Genomic DNA, 18,684 nt, shown 5'->3' on the forward strand with positions numbered 1-18,684 from the left:
TAAGGAAAAGGTAGGTCGCGAGATGTTTGGAAAGCAAACTTTCCATTATTAGTCACCGCAGTTCATACAAAAGTTGCAGCTAACCGTTTTAAATGCATTGTACGTTACCCTCTTTTACCGGTTTTTCAAACATACATTAACATCAACCGCCAACATCACCTCTACTATAAACTAATCATATTTTCGCGTAAAATAATTTCTACTACATTTAATATTTTCAACGCAGATTTAAACTAAGTCAATACATTGTACATGGTAAGTGTGTCCGGCTAAACAACACTACTGACACTATCATCATGATTCTGTCAATCTCATCACCGACTAAATGTGCGTTTGATTCATAAAACGACCACTCTACGCCGCCATTGTTGTTTCTTTGTGTAAAAAAGAGAGAAAAAAAAAATCCACCAAAGCTTCTTATTACACACTACTAGTTGTTTGACCCACTTCTACTTTGTAGAGAGAGTAGCTTTTGGATTTCGTGCCCAACTTCCGCACCCATTTTCTCTCTCTATATTTTCTCATTCCTTTCATTTTCATTTTCATTTCTCAAGTTTCTCAGTTTTCAGGGTTTTTCTCTATTCTCACTTCTCTATTATTCTTACCTTCAAATTTCGATTTCTCTCATTTTTTTCTTCAATTTTGAAATTAATTTTCCCTCTCAATTCATCTTCACAGGGATCACACCGTTGCTGTTCCGATCACAGAGTCGTTCTTCCGCCGGAGATGGAATTCGTCGGAAAAACCATTCAGAAATCGGTGGACGATGGTGGAATTCTCACCGGAACTGTCAAATCTCACAATTCTTCGTCGGGTTTGTTGGAGATCGTTTTCGAGGATGGTCATTGCGAGGAGATGGAAGTTTCTGAGGTGGTTTCGTTGCTGGAAATTCAACCGGAGGTGGTGAAAGTCAAAGCTAGGGTTGGCCGGGAACCTAAAAAACGACACCGCACCGCCGAGACGACATCATGTTCAGGTAGTGGTAGTGATAATTTGGTGGCGGGTAGTGAAATTAACGGGATTTTGAATAGTGATGATGGTTCTAGTGGCGGGAATGATGGGGATGTTGTGGGAAATGGGAATGGGAGTGATGGAAAAGTAGGTAGTGGAAATCCGTTTGGTTTTGAAGAGATTTCAAATTTGAATGGGGGTGTTTCTGATATTAATGCTTATGGAATTTGTGTTAAAGATGATGTTGATTTGAATGGTAGTGTTAATTTGAATGATAATGGGATTTTTGTTAAAGATGGTGTTGATTTGAATTCTAGGGTTAATTTGAATGGGAATGAGGGTGTTTTTGATAATAATGATAATGGGATTTGTGTTAAGGATGATATTGATTTGAATGCTAGGGTTAATTTGAATGAGGATATGGATTTAAATGATGTGTATGATTTGAATTTTGATAACGAGGGTGGTTTGGAGAGAAGAGAAGGTATTGATTTGAATTTGGATGTGAATGGTGATGAGGGTGTGAATTTGGATGCGAATTTGGGAGGGGAAATATTGCGGCGGGAATGTAAATTTGATTTGAATGTGGGGGTGTGTGAAGAAGTTAAGGAGGTTCAGGGTTGTGCTGAAGGAAATGAGCATTTTGAGGTAAATGGTGAGACGGGTCAGCTGGGAGAAGTTGGGTTAGATGTTGAGCATAGGTCTATGGAAGTTGATGGTGTTCGTGGTGATTTGGATTGTGTCTCTGATGCTGTCAAATCAGAGGAATTTCGTGTTTCGGTTGAGAATATAGCTGAAGGCGCTTCTTTGTGTTTGATTGAGGAAAAGGAAAGTCATGATGGCAAAGAAAATGTAGCGGCTATTGACTCTCCTATGGTTCTGGATGGTCTTTCTGGTGAAAATGTGGCGGCTATTGACTCTCCTATGGTTCTAGATGGTGTTTCTGTTCGGGATTGTGATTATGTTTCCTTGGAAACTGGTGTTGCAGTAGTTAATGAATGCCAAGATGATCCAGGAAGTCCATGCAAACAAGAAAGTAGTCAGAGGAAGAGAAGAAAAGTCTCAAATAATTCAAAAGCCACCCCGGAAACGGCTTTGAGGAGGAGTTCTCGCCGGGTGTCAGCTAGAAAACAGGCGCAGGTGACCGATGATCCTCTGTCGTCCTTGGAAACCAGTGTAACAGAAGAAAAACCTTCAATGCCTGGAAGTGAGAAATACGAACAGTGCAATGTTCCTATTCCGAAGCTGCAATTACCCCCTTCTTCTAAAAATTTGCATTTAGATGACATTCCTGTTCTTGAATTTTTTTCTGTCTATGCTTATTTAAGATCATTCAGTACCTTGTTATTTTTGAGTCCATTTGAGTTGGAAGATTTTGTGGCTGCACTTAAGTCTGAAATCCCTAGTATATTACTTGACAACATTTATGTTTCTATTTTGCACACTCTGAGAAAGCATTTGGAATTCCTTTCCAGTGAGGGTTGCCAATCTGCATCCATTTGCCTGAGGTATATGTTATTTTAAATTTTCATTGATCATGCCTGTAATATGTTCTCCATTTTTATACATTTCCTTCAATGCAGGAATCTTAACTGGGATTTCTTGGACCTTGTCACATGGCCCATGTTCATGGCCGAGTACCTTCTGATTCACAGTTCTGAATTTAAAATTAGTTTTGATGCTAACCACTCAATTTTAGGAACCGACTACTACAAACAACCTGTCAATTTGAAGCTTGAGATTCTTCAGTACCTTTGTGATGATATGATTGAAACAGACACCATAAGGGCAGAGATGAACAGAAGATCTTTGGTAATAGAGACCGGTATGGGTTTTGATCAGAATATTTATTTTGACACTGGTAAGAAAAAAAGAGCTGCAATGGATGTTTCTGGTGGCTCTTGCTTGACCGAGGAGATTGTGGATGACACAACTGACTTGAACAGTGATGAATGTTGCCTTTGCAAGATGGATGGAAATTTAATATGTTGTGATGGTTGCCCTGCTGCATTCCACTCAAGGTGTGTCGGGATTGCAAGTGACAGTCTTCCTGAAGGTGACTGGTATTGCCCGGAGTGTGCTATTGGCACACACCGGGCTTCGATGAAATCACGAAGATCACTTCGAGGAGCAGACTTGTTGGGGATGGATCCTCACGGCTGTCTTTATTTTGATAGCTGTGGTTACCTGTTAGTGTAAGTGTAGTTATGTGTTTATTTTTTCTTTTTTTTTCCTTTTCTGAATAAACTTGTGTTATAGTTCTTTTTGGCTCTAGTTTTCTGCTGTTGGCTTGCAAAACGTTTATTGCAAAGTTACAAAAAACTATGGGAAGTGACCTATAAATTTCAATAGTTATTCCCAATATATCGGACAAGATTTATGCAAGGCATCTAGAAGATAACATGTTGATTTTCTGCATTTTTTTTTGTCACATGCATCTATTTGATCATTCTTTTCCAATTCCATCACAAACAAACTCTACCCTAATTTAGTTTTGTACCGTCAATGTGAAAAGTGTATAGCATGTCACACGTTGAAAGTGTCACCTAACCTGTTCTCTGCTTTGTCTAACATATTTATATGTATTAATTTTATTTCCTTGCTTAAACCTCTGCAGTTCAAACTCATCAGATGCGGGGTCCTTGTTCAATTACTACCATAGAAATGATATACATGTTGTAATTGAAGTTCTAAAGTCTATGGGTGCTTTATATGGAGACTTATTAATGACTATCTGCAAGCACTGGGATCTTCCGTCTGACTTAAATGCAGAGGCTAGTAGTTTGGCAGTCTTCAATCGAAGTTCCTGCAAGAACATGCAAATGACGGCGGAATATTATGCTACGCCTACATCTTTAGCACCTTTTACTTCTTCAGAACCATGCATGGGCAAGAATCTGGTTGATGATCACAAAAAGTTGAAGAAAAATTCCACTATTGACTGTTGTATTCAAGATGGCCAAGACTTTCCAAAAGCTGGGAACCAATTAGACTCAACAATAGGAAGTCCTGGTATTGCCTCAAAAGGATCAGCTGATACTGCACAATTGAGATCAGGCATCGAGAGTATTCCGATGCACAGGCTATATGATTCCAATAGATCCATAGCTGTTAGCAGTACCGCTGGCAATGAGGATACATCACAGGCATCTTATGGGACCGACTACATAAACTATTACAGCCTTGCCAGGGTGCCCTCATTAGTTGCGCAGGAATTGATGTGTAAGTCACCTGAAAAGATCAATAAAAATATTGGTTTGACTGAGGAAGATGTTATTTCAGACCAAACAAAGTCTATCATGAAGAAGTCCAGCAACTTTTGTTGGCCAAGTATTCAAAACCTGAATGCAGCTGCCCAAATGGAAAAATGTGGGTGGTGCTTTTCTTGCAAGGTTGCAAATGATGGCAGAGATTGCTTGTACATTTCGGTGGTGAAACCTCTTAATGAAGTGTCTAAAAGTACTTCAGTTGAGCTTCAACCCAGGAAGATCCAGAATGGACATCTTAGAGCGATAATATGTCATATTTTCTCTCTTGAGGTTCGACTGCGGGGTCTTTTATTGGGTCCATGGTTGAATCTCCATCAAACAAATCTTTGGCATGAAGATCTTTTGAAGACATTCGATTTTCTTTCTGTCAAACGAGTATTGCTTCTTGTAAGGATATACTCTTTCTCTGTCTGTCAATCATTTATTAAAACACCAAAAGTATGGTTATCTTGTTCCCAGCTTACAAGTTATGAAAACTCGTTTGACATAATTGGTCAGCTCATTTCTAAATTCTTTTTTCCTATTTAGAGTTAGTAGAAATTCAGTAAAAAGGAAAAGAGAAAAAATACCATTTTTATTTAAATATAGTTTTAACGTTGCACATGATGAGCGTGTGGTTGAGATTTGATCTTGGATTGTGCCAAAGATTTTATTCGGTTTCTATTTCTTGTACTATTTGTTAGTTGAAGGCATGTTTTTCTTTTTCCTACATAATATTTTTATAAATGAGTATATAAATGCAAAAGATAATGTCCTTGTGGAGGGGGAGGATCAGAAACACTCCTACAAAGAAGAAATAGTTAAAAAACGAGTCATTGTTTCAAAATGCAACAGAGTTACCCATATCTTTGCATACCAGCAAGATAATATCCCTATAGACAAATATGAGCAAAGCACCATAGAGAAGAAATAAGCACAATCTGTCTGCACATTCCACAAAATTCCTATTTCCTTTATCCTTCAAAATTATTGAAACTTATCATTGGAAACTCTTCCAAGGTTTAAGGTACACTAATAAGATAAGATCAAAGCTTATCATGTCTATATCATATCCCTCTCACCAACTCTTGTAATATATCCATCCTTATCCTTCCTATCATGTCAACTAAACTGGACCTACTCTTATTTCAACGTCTGACGTTATAATTATGAATTATGCAGTTGGAATCCAATTTGAGACATCGTGCTCTTTCAGCCGATTGGTTAAAGCATGTGGATTCTGTGGGTACTATGGGATCAGCTACTCATATTGTGGTCAATTTATCACGAACATCCTCAAAGCATGGTGTTGGAAAGAAAAGGGCCAGACATTCGGATATTGAATCCAGTTCATCTTCAAAGACTACTGGTGGTTTGGTAATGTATTGGTCAAGAGGTGGTAGGCTTTCCCGAAAGTTGTTTAATTGGAAGGTCCTGCCTCGCTCCTTCGTTGCTAAAGCTGCTAGACAAGGTTTGCAAATTGTTCTCTTTAGTATATCACTGATGGTGGTTGTGTTATTTATCTTAATTATTATTTTGAATTTATTTCGAAGTTTTAAATTCTGCAGCTGGGTTTACAAAGATACCAGGTATTTTATATCCTGAAAATTCAGACTTTGCAAAGAGAAGCAGATGTGTTGCCTGGCGAGCTGCTGTCGAGATGTCAACTAGTGTTGAGCAGTTGGCTTTACAGGTATGATTATATTACTCGCTGGGTGCTCTTGGCATCTGACTTTACCAGTGCTCGTGGTTTATTGATGCCCTCTTATACATTCTTTTAATGTTGCTGTTTGATAATGATTATTGGAGGCACTTAGCATGTTTCTGTACTTTGAACATGAAAAGTTCAACACTTTTTTATTACAATTACTTGTGTTAAATTCAGAATTTCTATGGCAATTACAATGTAAAGATATTAATTCCCGCGGGGAAAAATATGCATGTTTTAGTACCTTTCTGTTCAATGTTATTCTCTGGTTTTTATAATTGGTATGTGCTGATGAACTTATCGTCTTCTCATTAATGAAATATCTACCTCTTGTAATCCTAGATAAACTATGCCACATTTTCAGGTCAGAGAACTCTATTCAAACATAAGGTGGCATGATATTGAGAATAGCCATCCTTTACATGTATTGGACAAGGAATCTAAAAAATCAGTCAGGCTATTCAAAAAAGCAATTGTACGCAGGAAGTGCACCGAAGGACAATCTGTGAAATACCTTCTTGATTTTGGGAAGAGAAGAGGTATTCCAGATGTTATTGTTAAACACGGTTCGCTGTTGGAGCAACCCTCAAGTGAGAGGAAAACATATTGGCTGAACGAGTCTTATGTTCCTTTGCATCTTGTAAAGAATTTTGAGGAAAAAATAATTGTCCGCAAGTCCAATGATAAGAAACATGGAAAAATTCTTGAGATCGGTAGAGTAAAGAAGGCTCCTCAACAACGGGGTTTTTCATATTTGTTTTCTAGAATGGAAAGATCTGAATGTCATCAGTGTGGGCATTGCAACAAAGATGTCCCAATCAGGTATTTGCAGTATTTACTTATTTGGACAAGTGTTTTGAAGATTTCCTGTTTTGGTATTTTACCTTGTCCATGATATTTTTTGTTTTAATCTGGTAGAGGATTAAACTCATGTTTTCTTAAGTTACCAATCAGATTCCTTTCTCTAGTAACCACGTATACGTTTACCAAATATCATTCCCAACTTTAAACCTAATATAAACATAAGAGACCAAACATACAATTTAGCCTTCAAATTGGTTATTAGTGGTCTGTAAGAAATATATATTTGAAAAGTAAACGTCCTAGGATTATTATTATAACTCATTAAATGATTAATCTAATATTGTCATTTTATCAAGTATTACCTGCATATGTATGATGAAGATGGTATGTTCTTGTTTCTCCAATGCCAGTTTTTAATTAATGTTATGAATATTACCTGCGTAGGGGTTGTTATTGTTAGGATGGTTTGGAGATTGATAGTGCAAGGCAGTAGAACGGTTAAGATTTCATGGGTTGATTTGATACTTAATATTGCAAACCAGCTTTTTTAGTTTTTGATTTACCCCTACTTGGGCAAACCCCACAAGCATTTAATATGTAGATATGTGGCATATTATATTCTAGCAACATCAACAATTTGTTTGTATTAGGCTGAGTGGCTACTTCAATCTTCATTGATTGTGATAATATTTGTTTCTCCTGTGTACTGAATCAATAATTTGTTATTGTTGAAATCACGATAATTTAATAAATCAGTTATTGGAGAATTGAATGTCATCCGTTGTTATAGTTTTATTTCCACTTATGAATTCTCATTTTATCAATGTATATGCCTGGTTGTCTGTGGCCAGTGGCCACTAAATACACCAATGAGAGATTTGAATTACTGATTTATATATCTTTCTAAATTTTGTTTGTTACTTATCACAGGTGAAGGTTTAATGAACTGAGATTTCTCTGCCTTATTAATTACTTAATTTGTTACTGATACATATAATTTTTTTCCCTTATTAAATTGACAGGGAAGCTGTGAGCTGCATTTATTGCAAAGGTGTGTTTTTGTCTTATATCTGTGTTTTTCTTGTTCCACATCAATTTCAATTTGCAGCTGGTGAATTGTTTTTACTGTCTCGTAGGATATTTGTTATTCTTTTTCTATTATTCCATTTTCCGCCTATAACTTGTATATGTATCTCATCAATTCTGAAATTGTCATTTAAATATCTTATCATATGGATGCAGCACTACTATGTTTTCCTGTCAATTTGTCTAATCTGTTTATGAAACCTTTTCGATGTTATATTGTTTAATCAGTAGGCAGCAGCGCTTAGTCAGAATTTTCATTGACATCGCAGCATACCCTTCTAGACGAGTTGATGTTTTAATATCTTTTATGATTGAAAATTCAATAGAAAGCAATACAAAAACACTGGTCAACAATTGAACATTGTATTAGTAAGTTAAATGCATGGGTTCATTTGATGCAACAAAGTCTGAAGTTTATCAAAACATGGCCTAACTAAGCAGTAAACCGATAATTACCAAGTATTATCCCACTAGATGGGGTCTAGTGCATAGATCGATCACAAATTAGTCTCTATAGAAACACTCCAGATTATAGGATGCTTATATGTGTGCAAGCTTATTTTTTCTTTTTATGAGTTGCATATTAACATGTGTTAGATATAGAACCTTTGATGTATTTCATCGAATAACTTAAGCTTAAGCTTTTGGGGTAATCAGTATTTCGGTCCTTGAAGCTCCCATCCTTCTTGAATCTCAAGAGAAAGCCAAGTTTAAGATCACGTTTGGGTGAGCCTACACTTCACTGGTTACTGCATGAGGGGGTATTAGATATAAAACCATTCCTATACTAACCTATCAGCATAAGCTTTTTAGAGCTAGTTCATGGAACACAATAGGACTATAGCATGTAAATTGATTGGAACATATTTGAAAACTCAACAGATTGTGATTTTTTTGAATTTGTGGCTGGAATAGAGGGATAATTACTGATTCATGATCAACTAAAAGGGAAAGAAAGAAAGGAGAGGAACAAGGATATGAACGAAGGTTGTCAAGATCAAGGTTTTGACCAAGACCGGGAAGGGGTAGCAAGATTGCAACATGCAAAATCACAAGCAGGATCGAAAAATCCTACCTAAGTACTTGCGTATGACCGGGAGGGGGATAGCAAGATCGTGAAATGTAAGATTGTAGGATCCCACCAAGACACTAGTGTGTGTGTGTCATATCGTGCATACATTCTCAAGCTTAAAAATAGAACAACCAAGGTCACAACAAAACTACTCAAAGCTTCAATATAAAACAACCAAGTCCACAAAAGAAAATACTTAAAGTCTACAAATCACAAATGCAATATTGATGCAAATAAAAAAAACAGCCAAAACACAAAAACTGAGCTATCACCAATTAATAAAAAATTACCAATTAACCTGAGAGGAAAGTGCTGTCAGATGTGAGGCTTACTGCAAAAGTTTGACTTCAGAAAAACAACAGGTTTACGGCGTGTGCGAGAGTGAGAGGCTGCATTGTTGCCTTAGGAGATCACACGACTAACAGATTTGAGAGAGAGAGAGAGAGAGGCAGAGATAGTCTTGACTCATGAGAGAGGATGAAGGTTGCAGTCGCACGACTCAGAAAGGCAGAGAAGACCACACGGTTCTGAGAATCAGAGAGGGGCAGAGATGGTTGTGAGAGGGAGACCACACAGTTTGAATGATGGAGTATTAAAAAAATAGGGTTTGTTCGTTGTTACCCAACCAGGTCACGCATGACCCAAATAAATCCGAGCCCAGAAACATTAAGAATCGCACACAATCGTGCGATTTCACAATCCAGAAATGATTTTGCTATGATCTCGCATTGATCTTGCACAAAACTGGGATCTTGTACGTGATTCAGATCGGAGAGGCGAGTAGGATCCCAAAATCGTAAGATTTTACAATTTAATTCTAGATCTGGACAATCGTGATATGGACAGTAAGATTGAGATAAAGAAACAATAGATAGTTTACTCGGACAGAGTTCAAGTTTATAATAAATTGCATTTTGTGGTTAAACGAGTCAAGATCCTATCCATTTTACACCCTCTCCATTTTTTCCATTACCAAAGTCTTGGAAGTATAAATGCAATAATGTGACATTTGGTGGGTCCAATTATTTAATACAGACGTCAAAACTACGTGGCTCGAACCCGTGACTTTCGGTTTCAAGGCCTGTTGTTTTACCACTAGACCAAGCCTTCAGAGTTCATTTCAAATCTCTTCAAAACTACAGTGATGGAGAGGAAAAATGAAGAGGATCCTAACTCAAATTAAACACGCGACACTTGTTTAAGCTGAAATAAAATGGTAATAATTTAAACCTTGATACAATCTTAAAATGGTGTTCTTTTTCCGAACAGATATTATCCATCAATTCTTTGGATTTCCGTCATTTATTGTTGAATTTTTGGAATTCATATTTTTTTTTTTAAATGTCAAGGGACAACTAAAACAAGAGCCTGATTTTTTAAGTGAAGGCACAAGGTTGGTTTTATTTCCCAGATATGTCATTTCATGCATGAACCTTTTTGAGCTTGAAGCATGTAAAATGCACAAACCTACTCTACTTTTTGTTACAAATTCAATGCATCTATGAAAAAGGGTGATGAGGATGGAACTTTCAAGTTTCAACTAATTGGTTGTAGAAGTTTTGATATCATGTGAATTAACAACTCTCCTCAAAGTTTGTGACATGAAGACCCAACATTGGTTGTATAGTTTAATGTAAATATTGAAAGTATTTTTTTTAACAGATATTGAAAGTAATTTATAGAACAGCTAGAACATTTTCTCGATAGATGCTGTCTGCTATATGAATTAATAATGTTGTAAATCATAATTTGGTCCAAAGGCAAACCACTTAATTTTAAACCATTCTTCATTGTTAGTTTTCCTTGGTTTCACTTCACCTCTATTAGCTATTGCTCTATGCTTACTTTGATCTAGCCACTTGTTAATGCTTCTATGGGTTTCTTCCACACATTCTCAACCCATCTAAAATTACACTAAACCTTTTTTCACGACATTTGTTGTCTTGGTTGTCTTTTTATGCTTTAATTTCTAATCTTGTTTTGTGTGACTACTCATCCTTCCAAATGATGTTTTTGTATGTGGTAGGCCGCAAGTCTTATTGACATTCATTTTAGCGATTGAGTCACGAGATGCATGTCCATAGATCACTTGAGACATGTTCCATGCAAGGCATCTCTTGAATGAGATTATTTGTGCCAGCATGGCTTATTTTCTCAATTGGTGCATTCATCCTTATGCAATGGCCAAGTGCTTTTTTTCCCCCGATTTTAGTGAATAACACCCACGAATGACTGAGTGTGTCACATGGTGCAGTGCACAACGCGCTTCATGTTCTTGGGCTTAATATTAGGTGGAAAAGAGAGATTTGGATGATAGAAGTGTTAAATGGAGCATCCATCTAATTAAGGAATTTAATATACTTAAAAATATGGATACTTAATTAATAATATAGAAATGAATTTAGCACCCATGTAACACCCATGTAACATGTTTTGTAACATTCAAAATTAGTGGTGAGTGAAGTTATCTTACTTAGTAGTTTCAAGATTACTAATTAAAGTTGTCTTATAATAATTGTTAATAGTCCCACATTAGATAAGTGGGGGCAATCCTGTCTTGCAAGCCGGTTTTGTAGGGGTTGAGTTAGGCTCAACCCAAAATTCGAATATGGTATTAAAGCCTATCCAAGTTCCATTGGGCCACCTGCTATCAGGCCACTTGGTTCAACTACTTCCTCCCTTCCCGCATATCAAGTTACTGTTTCTAACTTCCAATTACTTTTAAAAAATTATTCCATTTTGTAGGTTTTATTCAACCAAAATCAAGGTTGGAAATGAGTCAAGTTGAGTGATCTAAGTTGGGGTCATGCTCTATTCAATTTGAAACCATGTTCATTGGTTGGCCACCCAAGTTTGGCTTAGTCGTTTGTTTCAGCTCACAAGTAGCTTGAGCTCAATGAACTAATATTGGGCCTTGTATTATTTATCTAAAATAGTTTTGTTAAAAAGTAATCCATTTACTTGACCAAAAAAATAAAAAGTAATCCATTTACGTAAAAAATGAAACCAAATTCTAACGTGTAATAGATTTGTTGTTGTTACTGTTATTGTTGTAATATTGTTGAGATCCCACATCAATTAATGATATGGCCAAGGTGGCCTTCATAAGATGTGAAACAAATAATAATTTCACTATCTATTTCTTCGGTGTTTAATGTTCAGTTTTGTGTGTATTCTTAAGGATCTTCGCAAATTAGATACAAATCCATTATTTTTCATTGTGCAGTAATCTGAGTGTGTTGATAAGTTCTTTGTTAACTTCTTTAACTAGATAAGTAGTCTGTGTATGTGTTGATTAATTTGGTATTTGTTTTATGCCACTTCGTTTCTGAAAGTTGGCTATTTTTCATGAACAGTATTTGAACTTCAATATCTGACTATCATTTATGATTTGTAGGGCATTTCCATAAGAGGCATGCCAGGAAATCTGGTGGCACAAAAGCTGCTGAATTCACATATTCATGTCACAAATGCCAGGACGGGTTGCATGTGAAGACTAATACTAATAGAAGGAATGTTGACTCAAAACGGCAGAAGATTCAATCACAGAATGGTAAAAGTTCCCCTTTGGTTGGTAAATCAGTGAACCTTAAAGGCAACAAAAAGGCATCAAGTAAGGTGCCGCAGCCGCGGGTAATATCTCGAAACAATAAGAACATCCCACCAATTGTACCTCTTCGCCGTTCTACTAGGAAGGCCAAATCCTTATATCTGCACAAGCAAAAGATTGGAGGGCGTAAAAAAGGAACACAAAGTAAAAAGAATGTAGGGCGTAAAAAAGGAAAGCAAAGTAAATCCAAGGTGGTGACTTCTCAAAGGTCCAAGGGAACTACTGGTCAACATAAAATGTTTGCAGTAACTCCGGCACGTAAGACAAGAACAAAACTTTTTAACTGTTACTGGCTTAAAGGTCTCCGGTTTTCTCAAAAGCCAAATGATGAACGTGTGATGCTTTTTAAAGAGAAAAAGCATATTATCTCCGATGTTTCTACTGGTTTGTTTGAATATCCTGAATGCTGCCTTCGCTGTGGAGATGTATCTGCTTCAAATTATATTGCTTGTGAAATCTGTGAAGGTAACTACTTTTCTTACCTCATATTGGTGTTTCTTCCTTTTGTTATAGGGAGTGGGCGGGGAAAGGAAAATCTATTTTATGTTACAAGTAATGATATTTTAAATGTCAGTATGCCACTTGAAATATGTTCTGTAAGCATTAGATGTTCTGTTTCTTTTGGTTGTTATGATAACTAAGCCTTTTGAACAAGTACTAGATTTTATTAACATACCATGCTATTATGCAGATTGGTTTCATGGGGATGCTTTTGGTCTCACTGTAGAGAATGCCAGACAGCTTATTGGGTTTAGGTGCCATGCTTGTCGTGGTAGCATTGCTCCGATCTGTCCCCATGTAAAGAATAATACTCCGTCTCCTACTGACCCAATGCTGTAATTGAATGTGTGGAGGAATGATCTAATCGTGACCATTGAGGGAGGTATGTGTTGTCATTTGCTATTATGATTTGATATCTCATATAGTTATTAACATAGTCAAACTCACCAAATGCACAATAATAGATGGTAGTTAAAATTGTTTTTTTGATAGGCAAAGGGTTAGGAAGTTTGTGGTTATTTATGTTAGTTTTCAAGATTTGAATCTTGGACTTCCTGCTTAAAACTACTTCATTGTCTCTTAGCACACCAATCTAACTATACCTACTTGGGATATTGAAATTAGGATCTTGTTTTGGATGAAAAAGTTGTGCAATCATTATTTGATCAAAAGTAACTGCTTAGCCAAAAATTTAGTACATGTTGCGAGTGCTTTGTAGATGTGTAGTGTAGTCCACTCCACTGTTATATTGTGCTGAAGTTATAGGGTTTTTGATAACGAAGAAAGGAAGAGATAAAGTAATGAGTTTGAATTGTGATTATGATTTTATATACTAAAAGACAAAACAATTAGCTTTTTTTTTTTTTTTTTTTTTTTTTTTTTTATACTTGTTGAAGTTGTGGGATTTTAGATAAAAGGAGAGAATAATAAGAACTTTAAATATCAGTGATAATAACTGGATAGTGATTGATTATATAAAAAACAAAAACAAAAACTTGATACTGACCTGATAGTAGTTTGATGCAAAAGACTCGATGCTAATCTCTGTTTATAGGGATACATATAATCCATCCTAAATGAACAGGGAAATCAATAAGTAACAATAAGTAACAAATATGAAAATTAGTCCCAATAGATAATCTAAGATACACTTAGATTGAAAACTAATCCTAGGAGATATACACTAAGATATTGTAGCATATTGAGAGATATTATTTTATATTCTAACCTAGGTAGTCAATCTCGGCGGGATCCCAAAGGAGCAACGCATCTCGGTAAAAACGCGACGGGAATGCCAATCCCAGCCCACTTCTGGTTCACGGCCGCTCCAGGTGGGAGAGCGGGTTCCTGGTTCGCGTGCTCCTGTTCCTGGGTCCCGCTCCAGGAAAATCACAATTTTGCCGTTAAAATTTGAATTGTTTGAAGGGCAATTTGGGTTTTTTGCACAACCCTAACCCTTTTCTCCTTTCCATTCTCTCTGTGTATCTGTCGTTTTCAACCCTAAAACCGTTCTCTCTCTTCTCCTTTCCATCGTATCAGACATTCACACCTCCGCCCTCCTTCACCTACACACCCATGTTTTTTTTTTTGTTCTTCTCTGTTATTTCATTCATTACATGTTCTATGTTTGTTTATGTTTTTTTTCCTTGATACATTGGAATCAGCTACTACTTGAATAGACATTAAAAGATGCATTGAATCTCTAACTAGTTAATTGTTTCATCATATTTGACAAAAATACCTCTTTTGGTTCTTTAAGTTTGACAAAAATATCCGGTTTGTCTTTTAAGTTTTTAATTTTCAAAGAGGTCCTTATTACCCTTTTAAGGACCTATTTGAAACTTAAAAACTTCAAATAGTTGCATTAAATTAACAGCTTAAAAGACATACTTGAAACTTAAAAAAACTTAAATGACCTATTGAAAACTTGAAAAAACTTAAAGGACTTATTTGAAACTTAACAAACTTAAAGTACTACCCCGGTATTTTTGTCAAACTTAAAGGATCCAAAGAGGTATTTTGCCTATTTTTTTATGGGTTAAATGGTGTTTACCCCGTGCCATTTGAGCGAGTTTGGGTTTACCCCCTGTAAAAAAAAACTTTGTATTTCAATCTTGTAATTTGGAGATTTTTTTATTTTGGACCTTAATGGCATCAAGTTTCAAAATTTAAGGTACGTTCGTCCATGTAATTTGAGCGAATTTTGGTTTACCCCCTTCCATATCATCTATTTTGTACAGCCAAAAGTCACGAAGGTTCAAAACCAAAGAATCTTCAAATTACAAGGTTGGAATCTGAAGTTTTTATTTATAGGGGTGTAAACCAAAACTCACCCAAAAGGCAGGGGGTAAACACCATTTTACCCTTTTTTTAGAGGATTATCATATCTTTTTTGTTCTCTGTTTTTTATGCAATCTCCTCTGTTCTATCCAATCTATCCTTTACGATCCCGGTGATCCCGCTATCCCACTTTTTGGGTCGGCTGCTCTGCACCGCTATCCGGTATTGACTAACGAGATTCTAACAATACTGATAGTCTAATACTGGATTTTAAATCAGAATTAAATTATATAAGAAAACAAATCAATACATAAAGAAATATGAAACTGATCCCAACTCCTAGATATTGTCAGATTTTTGCTCTAACCCAGGTGTTATAAGAATTTTTTCATATATTGTTATACTCCTCTCTTGCTAAAGCTTATTAAGCTCTAACTATGCTTATTGTTACAAAACACAAATAAACCATCAGGGATGAAAATGTAATACCAGCTCCAAATAATTTGGCTGGAAAGATAATTCAGCAAGATGGTTGAAATGAAATGATTGTCGACCTGAAGTGATGGTTGAAATGTTGCATTATTGTATAACCAAGGAAGAAGAGACTTTTGCTTGAATGATCGTGAATGCTAATATCCTTGCATACAATTATACACTTTAGGAATTAAAACTTCAAATCCACCAAGAACAGGGTTTATACCGTTTAGGAATGGCATAAAATAAAATTAAAAAAAATTGAAATTAATTTAGGCTGGTGTGCATGACAACTGTGGATACTTTCTTAACATGACTTTTCGGTGAATTGGAGATATTGTCATTAATACGGCTATTAATGCGAGGCTAGTATGACTGATGGCTAAACTAATTCGCAATCAAGGACATTGCCAGAAATAACCATTGTCCAAAATTTGCTATATTTGTTTATCTTCATTTCGTTTCAGGTTTAATGATAACTTAAGTGCAAGATTCTTATATTTGTTTATCTTCATTGCAGGTTTAATGTTTTGCTTTGACAGGACGTGGTTGGACATCTGATGCCAGCTTGTAGGGTTATTTTTCTCCCTGCAAGGATATAGTGGCAAATATTTATGTTGTTGTAAAAAAAAAACAAATTTTCTCAGTTATATAGCTGTAAGAGGAAAGATTGCTTTACTGGCTTCTGCTCTGATGCTTTCTGTTTCAACCTTCTTGGCAAGAGTGAAGAATGAAGAAACTACAAGCATGATGGTGCAGAAAGGCTGAAGATAGTTGCAATCGGAACACATAGAATTCATACATCAATTCCATTCATCATTGTTATTCTAACCCATCAGCATTCATTGTTGCATTTTTTAATTTAGGGCTTTTCCCCCTCTTGACTGATTCCTCTCAAATCAACTTTTGAAGAAATCAGTAGATATAGTATTGCTTGGTAAGGAGGGAGGTTTTTGCTAGTCTGCCGTTTTTTAAATAGTGAACTTGAGGCAACAGGAGTTATAGGAATTACTTTGGATATTTTTATTTATTTTTTAAACAAGGAATTACTTTTTATGGCACTCACAATCGGGAATTATTTTGATCTTTTTATGTTCAAACCTCACCCTCTCCCAAAATTGCGCAGAGTTCTAATGGGTTATGTGTATTTACTGGTATGTGATTGAATTTCACAAGATGTGAAATCCATGATTGTTGCATTCGTAAGCTTCAATCAGGCACATATATTTTCCGGTGATTTCTAAGGTGAGGGTGCAATTAAATCCTTCACGAGTGGTCCACTCTTATATATCATCAAATTTATTTAAAGGTCTAGATGAGTTATAAAAAAAAAAAAGTGAGAACACGTATGTCCTCACACAATCCTTGCTCCATCTACTCTCTCCATTCACTCTACCTCCAAATTCAGCCACCACCGTTTGATCTTTGCCAAACAACCATATCTACAATCCCGTCTCCACTCTCCATCCACCTCTAGTATTTTACATAAATAATGTTTATGTTATAACACTGGTGTGTATAAAAGGGTTAACAGAATTATTCAATTAACCCATTTATATGTTAATTCGTTTATTCAGAGGCATTTATTAGGAGAGGTTAGATTCACCAAGTCACACCATGTAAGTTCCAGAAAGTGGGTTTCGAAGAGTCAACGGAAAAGGAGGAGGAAGAAGGTTTATACCTGAGTCAACATTTCCGTCTTTTTTTTGTTTTTAATCAAATTTGAGAATTGAGAATTGTTTATTAGGAAGAAAAAAATGACAATTGTTATATTAATCCAATTGGGACCGAAACTATGATTTTTCTTTGGCTTAAGGATGCAGAAAATGAGACAAAAATGAACGGGAGATAGAGAGTGAAATCGGCTCGCGATAGAGATACAGAGTGAAATCGGCTATCGATTTTAATCTTTAAAATATAAGAGGATGTTTTTGTCCTCCTAAATTTTTTTGTTTCGGTTTTGGTATAGAGAAATGATATATGAACAATCATTTTTTACAATTTTTGTGACAACTTTTTCTCTCATACTCACATTATCTTTTTACTTTCTCTCTCTTGCTTTGGTTTTTGTGTCAATAGCTCATTTACTTTGTAAAATTTTGGTTGTCACAAAAGTTGTCACATATATGAATGTTCAAATAACACAACTCTTTAATCTATTGGTTCAATTTATATATCAATGTCAAAACTATGCCCCTATTATGTTCAAGATGTGTACGTCAATTTGTTATGTAACCATTGTACCCTTAAAAAAATGTTCAACCATTGTATCTCTATATTATCATGTTCAATAAATGTCAAGGACATGTTAACTTTATGTCTATTAAAGGATAAACAACAAAAAGGAATTTTTTGAGAAAACAAAAACATCTAATTTTATTTTTTATGGATTAAAATCAAAATTCGTTATACTTTTAGCGACGAAAAAGAATAGTATCAACAATATTTACTCTAACACACAGTCTCTTATTTTGTAACTATCATGAGTTGTGTCATCTAAAAATGTCAGTTTTTTCTTTTATAATTGAGTTGAAATTTTAAATTATTTATACATTTATTGCATTATATAAGTATGTATATCAATAATTTATTATTTTAATACGATTGCACAAGTTTACGAGTTAATTTTACTTGAGCAAAAATGAATTAGCTTAAACTCCCAATTTTGACAACCCTACTATGTAGTCTTTAGTATCTTGTTAATAGTAACATTGTAAAATTATAATTTTTAGGGTTAATATCTAAAATAATACTTGTATTTTTTGGTGAAGTCTGTAAATAACCCCAAAAATAAATAAATAAAAACACAAATTTCACCTCTGCAATTTTGGATTCAAAATCTAAAATAGTTTCTCTTGAAAATTATAACTAGAAAGACATAGTCACGGAAATTAAGCAGGGAAAAATAAAAAGTAAGGTTATTGACATACAACTAGCCGTTGCGTTTTTG

At 35.4% G+C, this 18,684-nt stretch overlaps 1 protein-coding gene across 3 annotated transcripts; it reads left to right on the plus strand.

The window, feature by feature from the left end:
• Positions 1 to 419: 419 nt before the first annotated feature.
• Positions 420 to 16,809, plus strand: LOC11438137 (DDT domain-containing protein PTM). 3 transcript variants are annotated; one of them, XM_039833427.1, is made up of 11 exons: positions 420 to 570; positions 679 to 2,459; positions 2,535 to 3,146; positions 3,569 to 4,607; positions 5,382 to 5,670; positions 5,753 to 5,892; positions 6,272 to 6,729; positions 7,734 to 7,762; positions 12,267 to 12,944; positions 13,171 to 13,362; positions 16,255 to 16,809. In XM_039833427.1, the coding sequence occupies exons 2-10, from the start codon at positions 727 to 729 to the stop codon at positions 13,317 to 13,319; spliced, it is 5,127 nt and encodes a 1,708-aa protein (XP_039689361.1). In that variant the 5' UTR covers positions 420 to 570; positions 679 to 726; the 3' UTR covers positions 13,320 to 13,362; positions 16,255 to 16,809. The 3 variants fall into 3 exon arrangements, with proteins under 3 accessions (XP_039689361.1, XP_024638502.1, XP_039689362.1); XM_024782734.2 differs by having other exon boundaries at positions 5,768 to 5,892; XM_039833428.1 differs by lacking the exon at positions 420 to 570 and having other exon boundaries at positions 577 to 2,459.
• The last annotated feature ends 1,875 nt before the right edge of the window (positions 16,810 to 18,684 follow it).

This window comes from Medicago truncatula, chromosome 4, assembly GCF_003473485.1.
Source record: "Medicago truncatula cultivar Jemalong A17 chromosome 4, MtrunA17r5.0-ANR, whole genome shotgun sequence".
Classification (NCBI taxonomy): Eukaryota; Viridiplantae; Streptophyta; class Magnoliopsida; order Fabales; family Fabaceae; genus Medicago; species Medicago truncatula.